The sequence below is a fragment of the Stigmatopora argus genome, chromosome 7 (assembly GCF_051989625.1).
Source record: "Stigmatopora argus isolate UIUO_Sarg chromosome 7, RoL_Sarg_1.0, whole genome shotgun sequence".
Lineage (NCBI taxonomy): Eukaryota > Metazoa > Chordata > Actinopteri > Syngnathiformes > Syngnathidae > Stigmatopora > Stigmatopora argus.
The window spans coordinates 14,844,251-14,867,743 of record NC_135393.1 but is presented as its reverse complement, the minus strand read 5'-3'; the positions used below and the strand labels follow the sequence as shown (position 1 = coordinate 14,867,743).

The window sequence follows — 23,493 nt, the reverse complement described above, 5'->3', positions numbered from 1 at the left end:
TTAGTTTTGCGTCATTGCTCTTTGTCTGGACTCGTGCACGCGGAACGTTCATTGTGACGTCATGGAACGCGCGTCCTATGATGTAGTGGGTCGCTGATTAAGTTACATTAGCACCATATTTCAGCATATTTCAGTGTGTGGTGATAAATTAAAAATACTATAATTACTCTTCAGTAATTTTGAAGTTAACAATTTATCGATGGAAATCAAAATAATGTTTAAAAATACTTATGGAACTTTGTTGAAAGGTTCCATTTGGATGGTTAAAAGTTCATTCATTGCTCCGTTATGGGCTTCCTTTGACATCAAAATATTCAAAATGAATTTCCAGCGTGTAAAGATCTGGTATGTTCACGAATTACGAACGGAAGTTGTTTTTCTTCAGTTTCCGGTAATCCTTGCAACATGGCGGTGCCCATAACGAGAACGCTCGCGTCGTTTCAGCGAGCAAAATGGAGCATTTTAAAGGTATTATATATTTATCTCAAATAATTAAGGTTTTGGGTACGTTTTGAAAGTTCTTGCTGGAATTTTCAATAAGCGGTCTTAGTGTGTTACTCCTCTTGAACGCGTTAATGTCACAAATTCGCGCGAAGCTAACCTAGCATGCTAGTTGACAAGCGACTAAAGCTCCTTACAGTAGAGGACACGTTTTTCCACGTGTATTAATACGTATGAATAAACACATGTCCAGGATACTGCTACGCGTCTATGATATTTGTCTCGAACATCTTCATTTATTTTAAATATAGAGTAAATTGAATTCACTAATATTAAGTACGTCATGGAGTGGGTTTTGGATTTAATTACTAGTTAGGTATTCAGGGGTAGTGGTTACGACAGCTAAAACTATTCAAATGAAGAAGGTAGAAATATCCGAGTGTATGCCCCTTACTTTTGTGTTATATTATATAGTCAAACACATTTTCATACCTTTTCAAATTCTGTTTGTCTTTGCTAAAATTTTGTTATGAAAAAAAGTGCAAATAGGTGTTTTTTCCATCCACTATTGACAGGATGGAGCTAATTGAATAAACGTTTAGGGAAAACTAAGCATAATAATTTTGCACACTTAATTGGTTGAATGAAATGGAAAATATAGGGGGTGCAATCATTTATTTTAAACTTTGGCTTCTGTCCTTTTAAATAGCCTCAAGAAGTGAGTGCGCTGCGACACCCCGTTCCACTTTTGGTACTTGTGCGGACCAAAAAGCGCCACTTCATCCCCCCTGCTGTAAGCCAAAAGGGCAAAAAGGATGTCAACCCTGAAGCCAAGGCCCGTGCAGCTGGTATCGTCTTCCGGCAGCAGTATATTGAGAGGCCTATAAACATTTCGTGCACAGGTAGTATGCCGCCATTTGTAATTGTGAAGAGACAATTAAGCATGATATGCGCATGCAAATTTTAGACTTGCACCCTACGTGAGTAAATATGAAATATGTGCCGCGTTGCATTTGGACGTTTTTTTATTGCTTAATAATTGCTCTATTATTACTCTATATTTCCTCTCTTCTAGCGGGAATCTTTGACCCTTACGTCCCTCCCGAGGGCGATGCCCGACTTACGTCTCTGTCCAAAGAAGGGTTAAAGCAGCGCACAGAGCAACTTCGGCAGACTGCAGCATCGCAGCTGGCGTAAGATTGTCTTTCTATCTCTCTTCTTTGTCACAGGTGGGGTTGGAAAATACTGGGAAATGTCAACATTCGATACTTGAAAATACCTGAAAAAAATTAAAGTCAACTAGGAATTTAAGAAATTTATGGAAGGTTGGTTCTTGGTAGAAAACATTAACAGTTAGGGAAAATATACTTTGTCATTTTCACCTGGTAATAGAAGCCACATTTATGCATTTACATTTTTTTTTTCTAATATGACTCCAAGTCGAGTCAGTAAGCATTTTTATTGTCATCCTTGCAGATTTCGCAAAATGAAGGAGTTCGACCCGGAGTTCTCCACCAAAGATTTTGCTACACGAGCGCAGGACATTTTCATTGATGCTCACAATGCTCTGTGCATGTACGTAAACACAATTTGAACATATTAATTTTTTTCCTCGCCCTGATATGATTTGCTGTCATAAACCCTTGACTAATTCTACTGCCAGTGTTTGAATCCATATTTAGTCATTCTCAACGCAGCCTCATCCCTTACCCAGCGATAAAGACAAACTTTTAAATGTAACCTGTAATGTTTTTCTTCTTCTCCAGATTCAATAAAGAGAAGCTTCACTCGCTGGTGACAGAGCGATGTTACCCGGTAAGTTGTCCTTCTTCCTGGGTGCTCCCATGACCACTACAACTAGAATTCACACGGTTTATCTGTCTTCTGTCAGGAGATGACGCGAGGCAATCGCTATAAGACCTTGCGCTGGCGCTTTGTGGAGTCGCTAGAAGCTCCTCGCGTGGTCCACGCCCGAAGCACCGACATGGTCTCTAAGGGCAACTTGTACGGCCAGGTGACGGTTCGCATGCACTCCAGACAGGTGAGACCCGAAAGGCACACTCAGAGAATTTTAGGTATGTGAAAGGCAGTGAATTGATGGCTTCATGATTGTGAAGATTGTTTGCAAAATTAGGATGGTCCTTGCTTCCTTGAATTTTTTGAAAGCTCCCTTGCTCTAATGGTAGGTGAAAGAATAATAGAATTAAATGTTACCTTTTTTATAGTTAGACTGTTCAAACTTAAATTTGACTCCTTACTATTAAAAGAAGACAATGTTAAATTTAATTTGGCAGTTTCTATTGTTATCCCTCTAAAGGCTCTTAAAAGGTCTTAAAGATTCTGCAGCGTTGTCATCAAGAAAAACAAGTTAAATATAAATATAGGATTGTAGGCTTTTCATTTTTTAATACTTACATGAAATGTGTCTGAAGATACACCGACCGGTATAATATGAAGAGTGATCGTAATTTTTTTTTTTCCTCTTGCAGATTCTGGCTATTTACGACCGTTTCGGACGGTTGATGCTCGGCAGCGAGGATCAACCCAAGGACGTACTGGAGTACTTAGTCATGGAGCGGCACCTGGTTAACAACTACGGAAGCTGGCGACTTCACGGAAAGATTGTGCCAGCTTGGGCCCCCGCCAAGGACCCCATCATTAAAGTAAGGCAAAATTAGATCACATTTATTTCGGTTCAATGTGAAAACTAATTTCTATTATTGTTTTTAGACTGTCATGATTCCTGGTCCAGAGCTGAAACCAGATGAGGAATTTGATGCTCTTAACCACCAAGTTCCAAAAATGGAGGCAGTGCAGTGGTCCAAATGAGCCTCTAGGGGGCACTGACATGACTTCCATTCGCAGTCGGACGTGTTTAAATTCAAACTTCTTAAAGGAGCACTTTTTGGTTGCCTAATGTTTCTTTTTTTCCATAACAGACTGTGGTTTTTTTGCTCCTTGTTGCCTGTCAATTCCTACTTATGAGGAAAGACATATATACATACGTAATCGCTTTAGTTTTCAGTCATGTGCACTGTAAATGTGATTTTTTTTTTTAGTTTTTGTTTAGTAACATGTCAAGTCATTTATTTATAGCTATATATCATCAAACAGTTCCCGCAGAAGTAATTACTTCTTTCACCAATAAATAGTTTTTCAAATGGGTTTGTAAATATAAGCACCGAGTAAGCAGGAACATATTGGATTGTTGTTAATTTATAGCTTATTAAGCCACCAATATACTGGTTTGGTGCACTTATGCGTTATCCTCATTTATACAATTACGGGAATTGAATTTGGTAGGCTGTTTACTAATCCGGAATGAGAAATGTAAAAATAAACTAAATATATACAGTGGGACATTTTTAATCAGTTTTTCTTTTAGAATCAGTAACTTAGAATGTAGTTGCGTTGTATTATACATTTTTGCAACCATGACAGTACTTGTTAGGGTCTAGAGATCACAAATCGGGAGGGAATATGAGCGCTTCTGCCGCACATTCCGCGTCATCCTCCTCGTCTTCTTCTGGAATGTTCTCAGGTTCCCACGTGAAAACGTCTGAGTTGTTGTCTGCAAAGGATCCCGAGGGACTTCTCGTCACCTCCCAGGGACACAAAGCGTCTCGGCGACCCAGCGCCATGCTGGCTTTTGACACGTCCAAAGGCTCGGCCATTGTTCCCTCGTCCTCAAGTAGGTCATCTTTGTCGTTGCTTGGAATGTTGGTCGTTTTCGGGTGTTCCAGTTCGTTGGCAGAACCCTGAGTATCAAGGCCATCATTGTTTTTGACACTTTCTGTTTCTCCTGTTTCCAATGGACAAACATCTGGGTTTTCTGGTTTTCCCAACGCTGCAGAGTCCTCCGCTTCCCATGGACAAACATCCTCTCTTATGCTATCTTGCCTCTTTGGGCATTCAATGTCTTCCTGCTCCCATGGACAAACACTTTGCCTAGAGCTATCCTGCTTTTTCAGAACCTTAGACTGCTCAATCACAGTTGGGCAAGAACTTACTCGGGAACTCTCCCGCTTTTTAAAAACCTTTGGTTCTTCCGTCTCCCATGGACAAGCAGTTTCTCTAGAACTGTCCTTCTTTTTCAGGACATCGAATTCCCTTGTCTCCCATGGACAAACATTCCCTGTAGAAATGTCCTGATTTTCCAGGATATTTGGTTCTTCTGTCCGTGGTGGTTCTTCTGTCTCCCACGGACAAACATTTTCTCTAGAACTGTCTTGCTTTTTCAGAACATTTTTGTCTTCCGTCTCCCAAGGACAAACGTCTCCTCGAACGCTGTCCTCCTTTTTCAAAATCTTCTCTTTTTCTTTTTGTGAATCCTCCATTTTGACTGTTGCGGCATCTCCGCTTTCCCATGGACAGATGTTAGCATGAACAGAATCTTGTTTGATGATTCTGGAGTTTTCTTGGCGCTCCGATTTTGCGGATTCTACTGTTTCACTCTCCAAAGGACAAATTTTTCCTTTACTGTTGTGAAGCTCTACTTGGGGACCTTGTCCGGCATCCCAGGGACAGATATCTGCTTTGATGGTGATCTGCGATGGGGCAACATGAACCTCATGCAATTTTGGCGGGTCTGGGAAATCCCACAAACAACTTTCCCCCGCCTTGGTCATTTTCCTTTCCAGATGCGGGGTTTGACCAGATTTCGTTTGTTCTTTCGATGTACTGGGGAAAAGGGTGGCTTTTGTTGTTTCTTTTCGTAAGGGAACCTTGAGGGATCCCGTTGTCTGCATTGGATTTATGTTTTCATACACTACCTCTGCCTCCCAAGGGCAAATGTTGGCATACTCAGTATCTTGTTTTATGACTGGCACCAGAGTTTCTGCTGCCTCCCAGGGACAAATATCTGCGGAGTGCTTTAGAGACAGTTGCGTCTTTCCCGGGATGTCATATGTGCTTTCAGGAGCATCATGGGACGCCCAGGGACAGGCATTGGGGCGACCAATCTCTTGCCTCATCACGGTCTCCTGCCGTTGAGGTTTTTGTGGACAGACACCGGTTCGTTCAGATGTTCCGATTTCCCTTGGACAAACATCAGCGTGGTTTTTCGATACTGCAACCGTCACTCGTTTACTTCCTCTTCTGTGAGTTGATGGCGTCCTGGAGCTGCAGGAGCTTATGCTGCTTCGTTTACTACTCTGCCGAGACAGGTGCACGTTTTCGTACATTCCGTCTTTCAGCATATTATCTCCGCCTGATGGACACATTGGAGGCTTGACAAACACCAACCTTCCGGGACTCCTGTCGGACGAATCCCCGGAGGACAGTCTGATTGCATTCTGCTTTACGAGACATGGTTTCCCATCTGTTGTTGTCATGCTTCTCCTCTGCAGCGTCCTCTTCTCCACGCTTGGACGTCGAATGGATGATCCCGACCTGGAGACCGTCGAGCCACTTTCCCTGCTTTTTTGGGAACCTTCCCTATCCAAGTTTCCCTCCTTGTTAGACTTGCTAGTTGCTTCCACAGACGTCAGGAAGGTTTTGAAGGAGAGCCACTTGGTGGTGGTGTTCCGGAAGGAAAAGACTCGCTGATCGTTGTTGACTTTGTGTATCGGAGAACCCGGTGCACTGGCAGAGACGGGTAGTCGAGGTGACTCTGCATCGCCTTTGTCCTGAGACTGGTTGTTCTCCACGGGCGGTAAATGGTCCCAGGGACATATGATGGCTACTGGCGACGAGGGACTCTGCGGCTCTTCCTCCCGAGAGTTTGCGTAGGTGACCCGCTTTTGGGTTTTATCGCCTTGTTGTTCCGGCTCGAGCTCCCAAGGACAAACCTCGGCTTTGTCAAAAGACTCTGACTGTAGAGCGCTCCTCGTCTGCTCGCTAATGGAGAGGCTGGATCCGTTTCGTTTGGACATGGTCTCCATAGAATGAGTAGATATGAGACTCCATGTCTTGTGGAGCTTGCTGTGATCGGGGAGGTGCAGGAGATTGTTGTCAATGGTTAGATTTTGCGCGCTGACTGATTTGCAGACTGCCGGATGATGCAGGTCGACGGAATCCGTCTCTGATCTTTGCGAAGCTCTTTTCCCGAAGTCGGCCATCAGCCTGGAGCAATCCCGCAAGGAAGAGTCCCTCTCCCGGTTGTAATAATCACACTGGGACTTTCGTAGAGACGGTGATCGAGATTTCATGGAGCTCCTGATGCTCACGTTGTCTGGGGTCCTCCTAAAAGAGCCGCTCCGGAAGGAACCGTCTCGGTCCTCGCGACTGCATTGTCGGCTCAGGGGGATCTCGGCGATGCGTTTGATAATTGATCGACCAAAGGCACATCGAGAGCTTCGCTTCTTTGAAAGGTGAGGGTTGTTTGCTGTCATCTTCTTAGCTTTGTTGACTTCTAACTGGGTGTATAGTCTCTTGAGTTCGTCCTGGTAAACGTGGGGGAGGTTACAAACGGAAAGACGTTAGGGGTGAGAAAATGAGAGTCCTGTTCATTTATCGTTGCGTATATGATCATTAAAAACTTTGACATTTGCACATGGTTCGGCTGCCACATTTAGCATTTTCAGATTTGTTCTGTTTCAGTACATAAGCGACAACTCTTGAGTTTACCCGAAAGTCTTCAGGATCCACACTGCGTTCACTCCAGGCAGAGCGAAAGCTGCTATTGAGGTACGAACGGCGCAGGTCCACCTCTTCCTCGTAAACCTCGGCGGCGATTTCCTCCCTGCCAGGTTTGTTCATGTATAGGAACTGTGGCACACAAGTACAGTGGCGCAAGTTTGTCAAAATGACAATGTGATTTCATTTAAACGTCTGGCAAGAAGAATTTTATTCCAACGGATCTCGACCTTTGGGATGAAGATCAGGCCGAGTGTCACCGTGATAGTCACGTGGGTGTGTGCGAAAGAGAGCAATAGCATCCAATCGGGGTGCAGAGATGGAAATGTAAACCTGTGGAGAGACCACAACAATTCCAGGTGAGGTCTGTGCTAATCACGACGTGGAGAGAGCCGATTGTCTACCGGCATAGGTGGAACATGGTGGAAAGAACCAGTTCGTTATGGATGGCGATGCCCATGTAGCGAGGCTCGTGGAAGGCCGAGGGCACTGGGCGGACGGCGGTCCACAGGGAACTGCCCCAGCACAGGAACAGAAGTTCGGCTGTGGACGACCGCTTGCGGTTAGTAAGACTTTGGCTTTCAAAAAATAATGCTGAGAGCATATACTACATAAACAGACATGTTTTTAAGTAAAGAATGATGTAAAACCAACCAAAGTGACATCAAACTTAAAAATACACAAGGTTAATCTGTTGGTAATGTGAGTCTCACCAATGGCCATCATGTAGTCCCAGCGGTCAAGGTAGCAAAGGTTGAAACCCTGGCCTGCCGCTGTGGTGGTTGTCACAATCACGGGAATGTTCCTGTCACGGTTCTGGAGGACCCCCACCGTCCAGGCGCACAGGAACCAGCTGGCTGTCATCAGCATAACGCCCAGGATCCTCAGCAGATGTAGGCTGGACATGTAGGGAACCCTCTGAGCCGTGCGTGACAGGAACGCCTTGAGAACCCTGGAAATAAAATACGAACAAGGTAACAGAAGCACCTTCATAACGTCACTCCAAGACATTTTGCAGCTTTCTGCTCATTCCAAAGTGTTTAGGTGAATTTAAAAAAAGGTCTGACCTGTACATTTTGAGGGTGAGTGTCCCATAGACGATGGAAAAGCCCAACATGCGGACCCAACGCAGCAGGATGCACCTGAACGTGCTTGGCTTGAAGTATAGGATGAACACCTGTACACGTACGTAAGCGATCCAGGAGTTACTTCATGCCTTCATAACAATGTTTACATATTTCTGTCAACCATTTCGTCTCGAGTTGTTTTAAACCACACGGAAAACAAATCACACAAAAAAGGTAGTGTCCATCTTTGGAGAACATTGGCGACCACGAACCAAATGTGTGTTCAGCAGTTTCAAATTGCGAGAAAAGACGTTAAAAGTTGGTGTTGCTGTGTTCAAAATGGTGCTGAACGTCAACCAACTAACAGCGTCAATGTCCTAGTGGAGGACGGTAATCCAGGAATTATGCTCGAGCTCATTGGGCCGGCAGCCACTCGGGATAAGAGCATTGGCTCAAAAACGGCGCGAGTGCAAAGGCGTTTCATTGTGTTCCTACCACACACACACACATACACACACACACACACACACATGAGCAGACATTGTGCACTCCAAATGTCCTTTTAATCAGCGCAAATGTTCTCAATGAGAATGACGTCTGGGAGGGGTGAGAAAAGCTCTCTGACTGGTAGACAATTACACAACCGCGACATAAAAATACTAAACTGGGCTACCCACAAGATGACATTGCTGCAGGTTGCTATCTTGACAATTTTCAGTGGTCTCATTTTTTGGGAAGAAACATAATTTTCTCTATTCTCAGAGATGATGGAAATAGCTAATTCGCCTATTTGAATACATTGTGCTAGATGTTGCCAAATCCAACCATTGTTTAAAAAAATGAATGAATTTTAAACCATAGAACCTGAACCCTTGATTGAACCTCCAACACAGAGTAAAACCCAAAATTTGAAAGATCCTTCACCTACATGAAGAATGACGAAAAACACATATTTTTAACGCATAGGAGTTGGTCTTACCGGGAAGTAGAGGAGAAGTGAGCCGAACAAGATGGCCTCCAGGAGCAGGAGGCCCGACGCCCGAATCCTCTGACGAGATAAACATCGGTGTGTAAGTAACTACCCTTCTATATACCCGTTTTTAAAATTTGAAGTTTTACCTTGCTTCTCTTATGGCGGTATATGGCCAGCATGCTGATGAAGACGAGAGCCATGAAGGTCCCCTGAGCAGCCATGACGGTGGCCCTCAAGGGCCCGTCCTCCTGCACTCGGCAGGGGGCGCCATCACGGCAACTCCCACAGCCCGGCCAACATGGCACGCACACGGGCATTGATGGGTAGCACGTGCCGTTGTCTGAAAATATAAATTTTCTTGAGGAGATTGATGTCTTTCACTATCAACTAGCATTGCATGAGTTAAAACGTGGTTATACAAGTGCGAAAGACCTTTTCTTCTGCCATTAGGTGGAACCTACGCAAGGCAGAGGTGACGAAATCTTGACACTAGCTAGGAGACTAATGCTAATATTATACACATCTGCAAGTCGAGCAATTTTTGGAATGTTTTAAATACAAACTTGAGCCGGATTGTTCACCTAAACGTAGCTTGGAATCATGAGTGCAAAGGTCACAGATGGAGGGATTTTTCGATAAATTAATAACAGATTGCTCTATTTTACTCAAATTTGTAGGATTAGTGTTATAATGAGAAGCAAATGGAAAGGTCATGGAAATGATACATGCTCTTAAAGTGCTATACACTAACGTTGATTAAGTTGAGTAGTAATATGATTGATGCTCTCCAGGGCCCCATACCTGCATCCTGATTGGCTGTGTCCGGGTTGTAGTATCCTTCTTTGCAACGGCAACAGTACTGACCCAGCCGGAAGCCTCGCCCAGGAATCGGCACGCACTGCAGTGAACAGGTAACAACTTTATCTTTTTCACATAAATACTTTTAATTAGATAAAGAGGACTTTTAGCCCTTTGCACTGTGGCAAAATGAATAATGAAACACAATTTTAAAAATAAATTTTGACATCTGTTAAATAAAAATGTTTCCCATTAATTATATGTATTTATCTATTCAAATTATATTTTTTAACATGAGCTGAAATTCGGCTTAAGATAAAAATTTAGTTTGCAACACCCATTTCTTATATGTATATGTTTACATATTCCCAAAATATAATTGACTTTTTTCTCCCTCTTAAAATGTTGGTTTAGATGATTTATCCTACAAAAAATATTTTTCCCCCTTTAAAACACAACATAAATGCTATTTATTATTTTACCTGTGTTATTTTACCTTCTTCTTATAGTACAAATGTCTACTTTTGCGGACACTAGATTATTTGACCTGAATATGAACAAATAATAGAATAGGTTACGTCCCTCGGTTGCAGCTGGGACACACACTTTGGAACTTGCACGGCTTGTGTGTTAATCTAAGTTAAAAGCTAAATGGATGCATTAAAGCACTAGTGAGTGAGTATTTTATCCTTTTCTGGAGAAAGAGTATCCATCATCCATGCGCATGCATATTGCGCACAAACAGAGGATATCCCACAACCCCCTCTCAAATGGCGCAGGCTGGACATTAATGTGATATGGATTAAATTATAATAATTCTATACTTAACCCAGTCAGAAGACAAAACACCTTTCCTTGCGTCCAAAGGTCGAAGCTATTGTGGCTAACAAGCCTTTGATTGTTGAAACAAGAAATTAAAGTTACTAAACCAAGAAAGTAGTTCTGAAGCAAATATATTTAGCCTAGCCTCAGTTTATAAAGATAAAAATCAAACAAATTGATAAATTTGTAGGCTGTGTTTTGTCTCTGAAGATGGAGGATAAAGTGGTTGTCCTGGTTTTTGGTGGTTGGAACGTGAAGCTAACATGCTAAAATGCTATGGTAATCTTCAGTGATTCTTTCAAAGATGATGGCACACCCAGAATGCTAATTTTGACAGTCCGCTAGCATGCTATCCATAAGCTTTTTATTGTGTGACAGTTCTGTCTTTTCTGTCAAAATGTATTTACAAGCGCAGATTAATGTGATTAATTAGGCCCCATGCGAAGGCCCTATTGTAATTTTTGTTGTGAGGTCACAACCAGAATTGCTGAAAAAAAGTGGGCGTTCCTTGATGATTTCTCTTGGGAGGAACAACTATGAAAGTATTTTTTTGAACTGCCAGATTTCATTTAAAATTACGTTAGTGCAGTCATTTTAGTTTTTGGAAATAGTTTCATAGCACCTTTAAACAAAGATAGTTTGTGTCGACTTTGTGTACTACACTCAGATAAAGGCTTTTTTTAAAATTCAAAGTGAGAATTTTTGGTTCGAACCCAAGAAAGAGTGGCAAAAAGAAATAGTCCCTGCTCCTTCACAAGGGAGGAAAAGTGTGTCAGCGGGCTGGATTAACGGCGTAATCCGGTCGAGCATCGGCAGCCGCCATCTTTAAATAGACCAATAACCAAGGGAACAAGAGAAATGACTCAAAACCGGAGTTATGAATAGCCCAGCTCAACTGAATACGATTCATAGAAGAAAAAAAATCTAAAGCGTGCATGAGGAAAACCCTCTGAGCATTACACTGATATCCTACCACGGGGTGAATTGTCCAGTACAGTAAGGCCATCAAGCAGTTCAATTAGATCTTGGAATGATCTAACAGGTGAGGAAAGAACCACCAATATGAGGAACGTTTGCCACACCAGTAGGATGTGGTCGGACTGCTGAAATTGGGTGTTCTGGGCCCTTTTTCAGTTGTTTACCTCCATGCTGGTGCGGTTGCACTGGTGTGTGCCGGCAAACCATCCGCTCTGGGCGCCACACTGGTCCACGTCAATATCCTGGATGTCTACGTCCACACGGATAACCCCCCTGCACACGCATGTAAAAGTAGATTGTCAAAGATCCTGTTCTCCCTGGGCTTGCGTGGGTTTTCTCTAGGGACTCCCATTTTCTCCCACATCCCCAAAACATGCATGCTAGGCTAGCTGGTCAATTCATTTGTTGGGAATGTTCTGTTGAATTGAATAGTTCTTGATTGAAAAAGGTCTGAGATTGTCTATCTTGGGTGTGGTCAGTGAGGGTAAACTCACCATTCCAAAATTTTGATTGGCTATAGTAAATTTATGATATAATGAGGGATGCAATTATTATTTTTTCATTAACTTATTTTTTGTTGATGTGTTCCATAGAAGGCGGCCAGCGGATTCAGTGGTTAGCGGGTCGGCCTTACAGCTCTGGGGTCCTGGGTTCAAATCCACCTCTGTGCATGTTCTCTCTAGGCCTGTGTGGGTTTTCTCTGGGTACTCCGGTTTCCACCCACGTTCCAAAAAACATGCATGGTAGGCTGATTGGACACTCTAAATTGCCCCTAGCTATGAGTATGAGCATGAATGGTTGGCTGGCCACAGATTCAGTCAGCTGGGATAGGCTCCAGCACCCCCGCCACCCTAGTGAGGATAAAGCGGTTGAGAAAATGAATGAATGAATGAATGAATGTTCCATAGATTCTAAGTTCAACTTTGACTAACATTTGCATCTGTTTGATGATCTTAATAAAGTGGCAAAACTGAAAAATCGGAATTGAAACAAAATACAAATTTAAGAGGGGACAAATACTTAATCATGCCAATGTATGTCTGCATATTTGTGTTTGCAGGTTCAGTATGTTTGCGTAAATGACATGTTTGTTCACATTGTAGGGTAAGGGTGTGTTTGTGTTGACCTGAATTCAGGAGTGAGGTCTGGCTTCAGCCCGTAGAAGGCGGTGGATAAGGTCAGCATCCACCTGGGGACAAAGCGGCCATCTTTGCAGTCCAGGTAGGGGGCGCCGGCCCACCACACCCCGCTTCCGTTGCTCACGTAGCTGTCGCCTCGCCCCCATTTAGGTGTCTTCAGGGTGGTGAGGTCGTTAAGCAAGATCCGCTTGACCAGCGCGGGCGCCCGGTCGCCGTCCGGGAACTTGAAACGGCGGAACCACTCATCGTCCGGGGCCGGGGCGGCTGGGTGTAGGCGTTCCCAAGTCTTAGATAAGTCCTGGAGGAGGATGGTCGGTACACCAATGGGGGGCCCGCCGCGGCTGGCCCGGAGCACCAACTGGGGAGCCGCGCTCGCGGGATCGCAGTCAAAGGTGAGCAGCGCCTGGCGGACTTGCCCGGCAGATTCCAACAGGGCTCGGACCAGGGCGTGGTACCACTCCATATCTTCCGGAACTGAGCTCTCGCGTAGGTCGCTCGCCTGAAAGATCATGTTCAGGAAGTTTGCCATGTTGTCCAACACGTCCAGAACCGGCCTCAGGGCGGCGCGCATGCCCCCAGGAAGCGGCCCCGGACGCCCGGCGGGGCTGTAGGCCCGAGAGCAGCACGCGGCCCCCACGCTGGACGAGTCCCCCGTGTATAAGAAGTTCTCCGCCGGCGACCAATCGTCCTCCGGCGGAGCTTCTGAGGGGCCCGCAGTGGTGCCCGCTTGCTCTGTCGGGTACAAGGAGGCTCCCGAGGGTTCTGGTGAGCTGGCGTTGAACCAGTCTGTGACGTTTCCCGTGGCTCCCGACGGCATCTCCGGAGTCACCTGACTTCTGAGAAGCCACGCGAGGTGAAGTAATAAAAAAAGAAGGGGAAACATTCTGAAGGCTTCTCTGGAGACGACGTGGCCACCACCAAAGCTCACATGGTGATAGAACCTTGGAAGCTGATCTTTACCACCAGGAATGGGAAAAAATCCTCACGGCACAACGGCATTTTCCGCTACATCAGGGTCGAAACGTCGAGATATCCTCTTCTTCAGGTCTTTCTCCTTTTTTGCTTTTGTTGGAATTCTGTCTACAAATGAACTGAAACGGAAACACCAACTTTGTCTACTTTTTCTTCTCCTGCTTTTCAGTTCTCCAAAGTGTCACCAGGCCAGAAGAAGTACTCATAATTCTTCTACTGTGTGTTCTTTCTCCCAGATGGATGACCAGAAACTGCAGTGGAGACCCTTCAAGTCGTTGTTCTTGATCTATGGTGTCTTCTCGCTCGCCCGCATGTTGAGTTACCAGAAAATCTGATGGTGATGCTCATCTATCCTAATGCTTACAGTCTCTCTCTCTCTCTCTCACTCTTTTTTGTCCCTCCCCTCACACGGGGTGGTTGCTCAAAGGTGATGAGAGTGAGATGACATCTGCTGTGTGTGCATGTGTGTGGGAGCAGGAGTGTGTGTGAAACCCGGGTTAAGCCGTGCATCATTTTGGATTAATTCATCTGACATAAAGTCTTGCTGGATGCTCTTTTACTGCTCACACATGGACGCCCTCCCCTAACACACACACACACACACACACACACTTTGTTAAGAAGTGTGAGTGTGTTAGTGGAGGTGTGATGTAGGCAAAACTACTGTTGTTTGGTAACCGTGGCAACGACTCTTTCACATATTGGCACATGCGTGTGGTTATGCTTCAGAGAAAAACACGCACTTATGAGATGCTGTTTGTAAAGGAGCACATGTTGAAAATGACGGCAACATCTTGTCACATTTAGTGCCTAATGATGATTAAAATTTGGTCTGCCACCAGTTGTGGGTGTCCCCTGGCTCCAGTGTAAACCCGCGACCCTTGTGAGGATAATCAGAACGGTTAGTTAAACACACACATGCACCAACACAACCCAGTTCATTCATAGTATTGCCGGTTTGTCGTTTATCATCTTGACTTTGTCTAAGGCTGAACACTTCAATAGCCAATCGCAAGCCGTTTAAAAATAATTGAATGTTAGTGACAACATTTGTTGTCTTTGAATGTTTTGTTGAGTTTAAGTGATGTATTTTTTTTATTGTAAAATTAAAGTGCCCTAGTATATATATCAAAGTATTCATGCCATGTGTAGTAAAGTGGGCCTCCTTTGTTTATAGTTAGATTTTTTTTATTCCTGTCTGTCTGTTTGTGATTCTATTCTTTCTTTTGCATTTGACAGTAATAGAAGAGATTATTGGTTGTCAATACGGATGCTTGTCACAAATATTCTGAGTTGGTTTTGAAATCAAACAGACTTTCTTTAGTTTTGCTGCAACCTAGTGTCCAAAACCAGAACTGCACCTACGCGTCCTAGCTTGAAGAAAATATTTTTGATGCTTTTGAAATACATCGGATCCACGCACGAATAATCACAACATGCTTTATATATATTTGCAGACTATTTACATGTCTGGGGGAGCCATTTTAACCATGACTTGACAAAGGAATGACTGTGCCACCGTAGGAAATCCAAGCAAAGAAGGGATCATGTCATCATCGTCGTCGTCATCGCGGAGAGTGATGCTGAGCGGGTGGGGCCCGGATGGAGAACAAGGTGCTGGTGGTCGCTGCGGTGGGGGGAGGCTGAACTGAGCCGAGGGTGAGCTGATCCGAGCTGAGCTGAGGCTGCCCGCCCGCACGCCTGCCTGCCTGCCTGCCTGCTCTGCGCTCACTAAGCGGGGACTCGATGCCCGAGGCCGGCTTCCGCCTGCACGCAGCGGCCGACGCGGCTCCCTTCTCGGCCTTTTGTCTCGCTGCGCCTCGCCACCGGGAGCTCCGGCCTCCTGCTCTTGCTCCTGCTCCTCTTCCTTCTCCTCCTCCTCCAGCTTCTTCCTTTTCGGCGGCGGCGATGTGACGTGCGCGTCGCCAGCTGAACGTGCGCGCGCGCGGCAGGCAGCCCGCCATCCGGAGCCAGAGCCACAATGACGAGCGACGCGCAGGAAATGTCGCCCGACTTCGTCCTCATGCGCCTCGTCTCGGCCGCCGAGGAGGACCGCCCGGATGCGGAGGCTGGGGGGGTCGTGGTGGCCGGGCTGGGCCGGGAAGCGCTGGCCCACAAAGCGGCCTTGGAACGCAGCCGAGACGCGGGCCTCGAGCGGAACAAAGCCCCCGGCCCGATTGCACCTGACCGAGGCCCGTCGCGTGAGACTTCCAGGCCGCAGAGTCCGGCGCCGGTCCCCGGATGCGAGTTCAGCGCCGCCCTGCGGCCTCAGCTGCTCGTCTTCTCGGACCTGGTACGGAACGGGGACGGGATCTTGGAACTGAACCAGCCTAGGACTCGTTTGGGAATGGACACGCACAGCCCGGGGGCCAGTTGCTCCGAGCCCGCACCGGGCCACCGCGCTCGGACCCCCGAGGAAGTCCAGCGAATGCGGGATCCGTCGGACGGGACCTGGGGAGGGCATCGTCCGGTCCCGGGATCGCCGCCGCGGCAAGGTTCTGCGCCCGCGTGCCACAAACGCTCACCCCAGGCCGGCTCACCCGAGTGGCCCTCGCCGTCCGGGGGGTCCACCCCCCTGGCCGTCATCGATCCCGGGTGGACGTGCACCGGCCGGGACCGAGAGGGGGCCGTGCTGGAGCTGGCCCGGAGGTTCGGCGAACTGGGCGAGCTGGGCCGGCTGGGCGCGGTTCCCAAGATGCTCCTCAAAGCGGGCGAGCTCCCGCAGTGCGCGTGCCAGGGGGCCCACGCCCCGGGCGAGGAGCACGCCGACGACCCGGCCGTCACCAGCGACGCCCTGCTGGTTCTGGAAGGGCTGGCCAGCGACGACGTGGCCGGGCTGGGCCTGCGAGACGACCGAGAGCGGCACCGCCACTTTTTAGTCAAACCGGTACTCCGAGACAAACAGAGCCCCCAAGTCGGCGACCGAGGGTCCCCAGAAACCGACCCGCTTTCGCGGACCTCATCCCGGCCTTGCGGGCAAGCGTCCACCCCTCGCCGGAGGCCCGAGAGGTGCGCCAGCGCCCCGCGGACGCCCGACGGGGAGCCCGGGACGCCAAAGGGTGCCGCCAAGTCCAGGAAGGGTTCGCTGAGGGTTCGCCTGAGCAGGTTGTTCCGCACCAAGAGCTGTAGCGGCTCATCGCACCTTCTGGACCAGGACCGCAGGACCCCCGTCGGCGGACCGGCGGACACGAGCGCACCTGGACCTGCGTCGGACTCGGACAGGTGAGCGGAAATCCCGTTACCCCTCAAATGTAGGCGTGGGACATTGGATTGGACGCTCTCGATCATTGGCTGAAAAGTTGGTTGTTTTTCAAAACCCTTCCGAAAACGAAATCGGCACAAAATGGCCGACGCGAGACGCTTTCTGACGATGCCGATTGTCGTGGTGGGTTTTGTTTTGTCTGCGAACAGCCTGGAGTGTGAGGCCAGCAGGCTGAGCCGGGCGCACAGTGCCTTCTCCCCCGCCGCCCTCGCCGCCTTCACTGGTAAGCGGACGCCCGGACGCTGGCGAATCACACGGTCGAACCGCGTTTGATCGCCGTCCCGCTGTCAACAGGTGAGACGGTGTCTCTGGTGGACGTGGACATCTCGCGGCGAGGGAATGCCAGTACGCCTCATCCGCCCACGCCGCCGCCCCCTCCGCGACGAAGTCTCAGCCTTTTAGGTAATTCCTGTCCGTCTCTACTTCCTCTTTCGCACCTTAGTTTCCTCTTTGGTTCTACTTCCGCTTTGTCTTTACTTCCTCTTTCTGTTCCCGTCTGTTCTTCTCGGTCGGTCTCCGATTTGTCTTTGTTTGATTCCTGTCTTGCTGTCAATATTTTCTCGTCTGCTTTCCACTTATAAACCCAAACTAAATCTACAACTCCTAAAACGAAGGTTTTTGACCTCAAGGTGGCTTTATTTTCTCCCCAAAAATCCATCAACAACCAAAAATGTGTAGATTGGCGACGCTACATTGAAACTTTAAAATGCTTCTCTCGTGCAATTTTTCAAACTTTATGGATCTTCTCAAATGAGCCGTTTGTATTTGGAATCAACTCCTCCCTCTTTTCCTTCTCCTTCATGAATCCCGCTCACCTTCCTTCCTTCCGCCTTGACGCCCTCCCGACCTTCCATTCTTCCGTCTTTTCCCATTTCCTCGCACCCTCCTTTCCGCCTTTGGTCCCGGGTTCAGACGGCTTCACGGGTCCCCAGTCGGGCGGCTTCCTGTTGAGCGTGATGGGCGCGTCCCTGCAGTCCCTCCCCCTGCCACTCCCCCCACCTGTTCCTCCCTCGCACGCCACCATGCAGCACAGCCTCAGCCTCAACGGTAAGATGGAGGGCGGGGCTACGCACCGTGGGAGGGGTCCGGAAACTGACACCAAATCGGACGGATCCCCGAGACCACGTCGTACTCGCGGCCAACGCCGAACGTTCCAAAATCCGCAGGAGGGTGCTCAAGCTTTTTGTGCTGTTGTGCCATGTCTATTTTTTCAGATGCTTTTCTGCGGGCGCTCCCTCTTTCCAACCCGTCCCCGGCTGATGCGGCGTCCGCCTCCAGGCAGGCCCCGCCTCCCGTGCTCTGTGCCCTCCGGAGGTCCGAAGCCAGCAACTTCACTGCCAGCCTCCGAGAGTTGGAGAAGGTGCGTCCAATCGGGTCGTTTGACTGACTCTTTGAGGCATTGACTAATGCTAAGCTACTGGTAGTGCATTCATTTTCTGTACCGCTTGTCCTTACAAGAGTCGCCGGGGGTGCTGGAGGCTATCCCAGCTCACTGCGGGAACCTGGCGGGGGACACCTTGAATTGGTGGCCAACCAATCGCAGGGCGCATTGAGACGGACAACTATTAGCTTAGCTTGCTAACATGCATGTTTTGGGGATTTGCGAGGAAACCTTATTTTTTACTGCAGAAGGATTTTTGTTCCCCCCCCCCCCCCCCTGCTTTTTTAAAACCACTCGTGTATTAATAAATTGTGTTGCGCCGATAACATTTTTTTTGGGCTACTGCATCGATACCACTTTAAAAAAAGATGTTACTTTTACCATTAAACTCACTTAATTAAAAAATTGCTTTTATGGTGCATCTACTAATTGTATTCTTTTTTTATTGCTGACCTAATTGCGTAATGGTCCTGCAGGTATCTTAAGTTGATTGCAGTCAGGTGCTGTTTGTTTCAGCTGAAAATTAATTGGTTTAACTGTCTGCGCTTTACTGGTTGGAATGAAAACCAGTAGAGTACTGGTCCTTTGACACCAGTCTTGGGAACTTTGGAGTAGATTACATACCTGTCAACCTCTGCCGATAACTGCCCTTATAAATGATTATGATTCCCCTTACAAACCCCCATTGGACCTATTTCAAACATGGGCCACCAAAGCGCAAACTTTGGACCATTTTGACCCATTTCAGAGCGCCTTTCTTGAATGATATTTCACCCATTTTGTTATATGCAGCTGTGTATGATGACAATAAAGGCTTTTGATTTGATATAAAGGTGTCACATCCCATAAGACTAGGCTTTCATTGAAGACTATTCCACAAAATGTAGCTTTTCATAAAGAGCAAGCCTTTCCGCAATACTAGTGTGACACACGTGCAATCAGTGGATTGGCGTCAGCTGCTTGTCGCAGCCCAACCCCCGCTGGTTCAAAGTTTGTCAGCTCGGTCGCTGCTGGATGGCTCGAACGGAAAGCTGCTCTCTCCCCACCCACAGCGGCCCAACCCCCGCCGATTCCACTTTTTGTTTTCACCTATGTATGTGCCTTTGTTACCTTTGCAAAGCTAAACTGTCAAGAGCCATTTTTGTGCATTGATTTATTGATTATTTTTTATGTGTCGCAGCTCTAGCTGCAGTAGAGGTTTTATAGCCATAAAATAGTTTTTGAGGGTTGGATTGATACTTTGAAGGCGCTACGAAGAAATGCACCGACCGCCACTGGATGACAATAAAGGCTTTTGATTTGATATAAAGGCGTAGCATCCAATAAGACTAGGCTTTCATTTCAAGCTATACTCCACAAAATGTAGGTTTTCATAAAGAGCAAAGCTTTCCGCAATACTAATGTCCTACAAGTGCAATCAGTGGATTGGCATCAGGTGCTCCTGGTAGCCCAACCCCCGTCGCTTCAAGTTTGTCAGTCAGCTCAGAAAAGCTACTCCCTCCCCTCCCACAGCGACCCAACCCCCGTCGATTCCACTTTTTGTTTTCACCTATGTATGTGCCTTTGTCACCTTTGCAAAGCCATACCTGTCAACCTCTGCCGATAACTGCCCTTATAAATGATTATGATTCCCCTTACAAACCCCCCAAAAACCTTACAAACACCGTACGAGTCGTACGACTCGTACGGTGTTTGTAAGGTTTTTGGGGGGTTTGTAAGGGGAATCATAATCATTTATAAGGGCAGTTATCGGCAGAGGTTGACAGATATGAGATTAGGACATGTAAAATGAGACTTTACATTAGAAAATGTTCCGTTTTTGAAGGAATTGTTGTATGTGGGTCCGCAGTGTGGCTGGTACTGGGGTCCAATGAACTGGGAGGACGCGGAGATGAAGCTGAAGGGAAAAGCCGACGGCTCTTTCCTGGTTCGGGACAGCTCCGACCCCAGATACATCCTCAGCCTGAGTTTCCGTTCGCAGGGCATCACGCACCACACGCGCATGGAGCACTACCGCGGTCAGTCGCAACTCGTGGCAAAGTCCACTTTTTGCATCCGTCAAGGATTTTTCAAGGAAAAAAAACGAAATGCTGTTGCTTTTCAGGGACCTTCAGTTTATGGTGTCACCCCAAATTTGAAGACCGATGTCACTCGGTGGTGGAGTTCATCGAGCGTGCCATCATGCACTCAAAGAATGGAAAGTTCCTCTACTTCCTTCGCTCCAGAGTACCAGGTATGTATTTTCAAAGTAGTCCTGGTTGATTTTTTTAAAAAATTGCTTTTGAAAGCAACAAGAGCATTAATATTGATGCGTTCCAATTATTTAAAGGTTAAACCAAGGGTGTCCATTTTTTTTCCCTGAGGGCTGCTTTATAATAAATCAAAGGATGTAAGGACCAACTTTTATTGGTTAAGTACACGAGTTATTAAAAAAAAAGATATCGTTCTGATTTTTCAAGTGTTAACTCATTGTGAATTAACTATTTTTGGTCATTTAAAAAAAAAATGTAAATTTGAGCAATTATTGTTGTTTACTTCCTTCTGGCAACATGAACCAAACCATAGTTCACATGTGTCAAAGTGGCGGCCCGGGGGCCAAATCTGGCCCGCCGCATCATTTTGTGTGGCCCGGGAAAGTAAATCATGAGGGCCGACTTTCTGTTTTAGGATCAAATTTAAATGAAGAGTATAGATGTATATTCAATTTCCTGATTTCCCCCCTTTTAAATCAATAATTGTAATTTTTTAATCATTTTTTTCTGTGTTTTTAGTTCAAAAATCATTTTGTAAAATCTAAAAAAAATATTTAAAAAAGCTAAAATAAACATTGTTTTAGATCTATAAAAACTGAATATTCGGGGCTTTTAATCCAGTTCTTTTAATCCATTTATTTATTTTTTCTTCTAAATATTATATCTAAAATGGTCCGGCCCGCGTGAAATCAAGTTGACGTTAAAGCGGCCCGCGAACCAACCCTTGCCATACATAGTTGTATGTTTTTATAGTTGTTCTCCACGAGACTCTTACAGGAAGTAATGCCGGTGTCCCGTCAAAACAAAATAAAATGGAATGCCCTTTTTTAAAGACCAGAACAATCAAAAGCCGATAAAAAGCTCTCAAGGAAAATGTTGTTTTATGTAATGTTTTTTGTGTGTGTGTGTGTGTGTATTACTACAATGTTTGTTTTCTAATCTGTTTTATTTTGTTGGCGTGTTTTGCAGGACTTCCTCCGACGCCGGTACAACTTCTGTATCCCGTGTCTCGCTTCAGCAACGTCAAGTCTCTGCAGCATCTCTGCAGATTCTGCATACGACAAATCGTGCGCATCGATCACATCCAACAACTTCCACTGCCCAGGTTTGCAAACTCAGTTTAAAATTTCAAATTTATGACTTTGAAGGTCGGGTGGAAGTGCTAAATTCAAGATTTAAGTGTAGAGTTCAGGTATGAAATTTGCATTGGAAGCCAGGTTGCAAATTAGCATTCATTGTTTTTGTGGTTTTTGTGTGCTTTTGCGTTTGTGTGCACAGCTCACTGGTGTCGTACCTCAGTAAGTTTTATTACTACGACCCCGAGGAAGAGATGTACCTTTCAATCAAAAGTATCCGAGCGGCGCTGGAAGCTCAGACGTAGCACAAACAACAACTACATGACACGTATGTATGCTTATATGGATGCCAAGAACATGCCATTATAATTCGGGATGATTTTTGACTTTTTGTGATCAAGGCTGATCCATTAATTGCACTTATTTTTCCCTGTAGGGCAAAAAATAGCCAGTAGAGGGCAGATGTGCACATTTGTTTATATTAATATGGTGTGCTCTGTACATTAATAAGCAAAAAAAATAACTTGTATTTTTTGTAGTATGACTCATAACAAATGATTAATTTCTTTTCAATTTTATATTGATATTTTTAGATGTTAGACATACTTTTGTGTCCTGGGGTCAATGTTAATGTTTAATTAGTAAGAACTGTAGGTGATTTTTTTAAATTTTTTATTCAGGCTGCTGCATGGAAGCCCGAATGGAGTGAACGGTCGCCGAAAAGGAAAAACCCGCTCCCGCGCCAGCTCCTGATGTTCATCTCCACATGTGGACTGTTACTCAGCATGAAGAAGAATTTTGCTGGTTTCATTCTACAAAGTTCTGCTTGGAGACCAAACGGCAGCAAACAGACTGGAACTTGAAAGACATTTTTGTTTTTTTTTGGTTTGCACTGCTTAACCTTTTTTCTCTCCTGCCTTCTCGTTCTCTTTTTCTCTTTCTGTCCAGTGAGATGATGGTCTCTTCAAGATGCTCTCAGTGCAGACACCCACACATAAACCACACGGGTTATTGTTTCATTTTCATTTTGTGCTTTTATTTGTCGTCTCCACTGTATAAGGGCAAGTTCAAAATTCACTCCTTACGCCATTGGAAAGTTAGAAAATGGGAAGGTTTTTGCAGAGGCTGCAGTGTTTGACTTTGGAGGTTTCAGTCTTGGCCAAGTGAAGCTTTCCCATCATGCCTTGCTGCAACAACGTGTGTGTGCGTGTCTGCCGGAGTTGTCTAAATGTGTTGAAATGTGTTTGTTCATTGTGTTTCTCACAAGATGGTTGTTCTTTTCTAAGTCAACATAAAAGCTGAAAATGTGGACTTGTTTCATCTGATTTTTATTTGCATTTTAATATATACTTAATTAATTGATTAAATGAGACCAGACTGGAAGAGGAAAAACTTGATCAGAGGAAAAAGTGACAATAATTTGAGGATAGTTTACTTCTTTTTATGTAAACACAGTTTTTTAAAGCTTAGTAACCAGATATATTATTGTTAGAAATAATCGTCATTCTGGTTCAAACCACCCCACCCCTTAAATCTCACATTGGACGCTAGTCATGTCACTCAAACTTGACTCCTATTCTATAATAGGTTGAAAACTATCGTGGTCAACCTTTAGAGAAACGCCCCCTGAAAGCAATTTTACGAGACGCCATTGGCGTAGCCGTCATCCATCCCTTGACATCCGGAAACGTCCCGCTCCGATTCGCTAGGTTGAAACTCAATCAGCGAAATCTCGCAATGCCATTGGCCACTTTTA

At 45.9% G+C, this 23,493-nt stretch overlaps 3 protein-coding genes across 6 annotated transcripts; 2 read left to right on the top strand and 1 right to left on the bottom strand.

Annotated features, from left to right (window-relative positions):
• The first annotated feature begins 303 nt into the window (after positions 1 to 303).
• Positions 304 to 3,801, top strand: mrpl45 (mitochondrial ribosomal protein L45). The gene is made up of 8 exons (XM_077605140.1): positions 304 to 468; positions 1,151 to 1,343; positions 1,517 to 1,634; positions 1,918 to 2,016; positions 2,208 to 2,256; positions 2,333 to 2,482; positions 2,931 to 3,104; positions 3,172 to 3,801. Exons 1-8 carry the CDS (start codon positions 406 to 408, stop codon positions 3,268 to 3,270), a joined length of 945 nt encoding a protein of 314 aa, XP_077461266.1. The 5' UTR covers positions 304 to 405; the 3' UTR covers positions 3,271 to 3,801.
• On the bottom strand, positions 3,567 to 14,232 carry gpr179 (G protein-coupled receptor 179). The gene is made up of 11 exons (XM_077605138.1): positions 12,782 to 14,232; positions 11,820 to 11,928; positions 9,859 to 9,955; positions 9,204 to 9,397; positions 9,064 to 9,132; positions 8,085 to 8,194; positions 7,731 to 7,969; positions 7,422 to 7,560; positions 7,248 to 7,350; positions 7,009 to 7,149; positions 3,567 to 6,824 (listed from the first exon to the last, which is right to left on the bottom strand). Exons 1-11 carry the CDS (start codon positions 13,675 to 13,677, stop codon positions 3,903 to 3,905), a joined length of 5,019 nt encoding a protein of 1,672 aa, XP_077461264.1. The 5' UTR covers positions 13,678 to 14,232; the 3' UTR covers positions 3,567 to 3,902.
• Positions 13,357 to 23,046, top strand: socs7 (suppressor of cytokine signaling 7). 4 transcript variants are annotated; one of them, XM_077605134.1, is made up of 13 exons: positions 13,357 to 13,839; positions 14,003 to 14,103; positions 14,609 to 14,667; positions 15,291 to 16,988; positions 17,178 to 17,251; positions 17,323 to 17,430; positions 17,941 to 18,075; positions 18,243 to 18,388; positions 20,259 to 20,427; positions 20,514 to 20,642; positions 21,631 to 21,766; positions 21,940 to 22,065; positions 22,418 to 23,046. In XM_077605134.1, exons 4-12 carry the CDS (start codon positions 15,748 to 15,750, stop codon positions 22,040 to 22,042), a joined length of 2,241 nt encoding a protein of 746 aa, XP_077461260.1. In that variant the 5' UTR covers positions 13,357 to 13,839; positions 14,003 to 14,103; positions 14,609 to 14,667; positions 15,291 to 15,747; the 3' UTR covers positions 22,043 to 22,065; positions 22,418 to 23,046. The 4 variants fall into 4 exon arrangements, with proteins under 4 accessions (XP_077461260.1, XP_077461263.1, XP_077461261.1 ...); XM_077605137.1 differs by lacking the exon at positions 17,941 to 18,075 and having other exon boundaries at positions 13,366 to 13,839; XM_077605135.1 differs by lacking the exon at positions 13,357 to 13,839 and having other exon boundaries at positions 13,988 to 14,103.
• Positions 23,047 to 23,493: the final 447 nt, after the last annotated feature.

Coding starts and splice junctions, on each gene's coding strand:
- gpr179 (XM_077605138.1), bottom strand. CDS start 13,677: ATGTTTCCCCTTCTTTTTTTATTACTTCACCTCGCGTGGCTTCTCAGA. Junction 11,929..12,781: donor GACCTCACTCCTGAATTCAG/GTCAACACAAAC, acceptor ATGCGTGTGCAG/GGGGGTTATCCGTGTGGACG. Junction 9,133..9,203: donor ACCGCCATAAGAGAAGCAAG/GTAAAACTTCAA, acceptor TTATCTCGTCAG/AGGATTCGGGCGTCGGGCCT.
- mrpl45 (XM_077605140.1), top strand. CDS start 406: ATGGCGGTGCCCATAACGAGAACGCTCGCGTCGTTTCAGCGAGCAAAA. Junction 1,344..1,516: donor TATAAACATTTCGTGCACAG/GTAGTATGCCGC, acceptor CCTCTCTTCTAG/CGGGAATCTTTGACCCTTAC. Junction 1,635..1,917: donor ACTGCAGCATCGCAGCTGGC/GTAAGATTGTCT, acceptor TCATCCTTGCAG/ATTTCGCAAAATGAAGGAGT.
- socs7 (XM_077605134.1), top strand. CDS start 15,748: ATGACGAGCGACGCGCAGGAAATGTCGCCCGACTTCGTCCTCATGCGC. Junction 18,389..20,258: donor GCCTCCGAGAGTTGGAGAAG/GTGCGTCCAATC, acceptor GTGGGTCCGCAG/TGTGGCTGGTACTGGGGTCC. Junction 21,767..21,939: donor CAACAACTTCCACTGCCCAG/GTTTGCAAACTC, acceptor TTGTGTGCACAG/CTCACTGGTGTCGTACCTCA.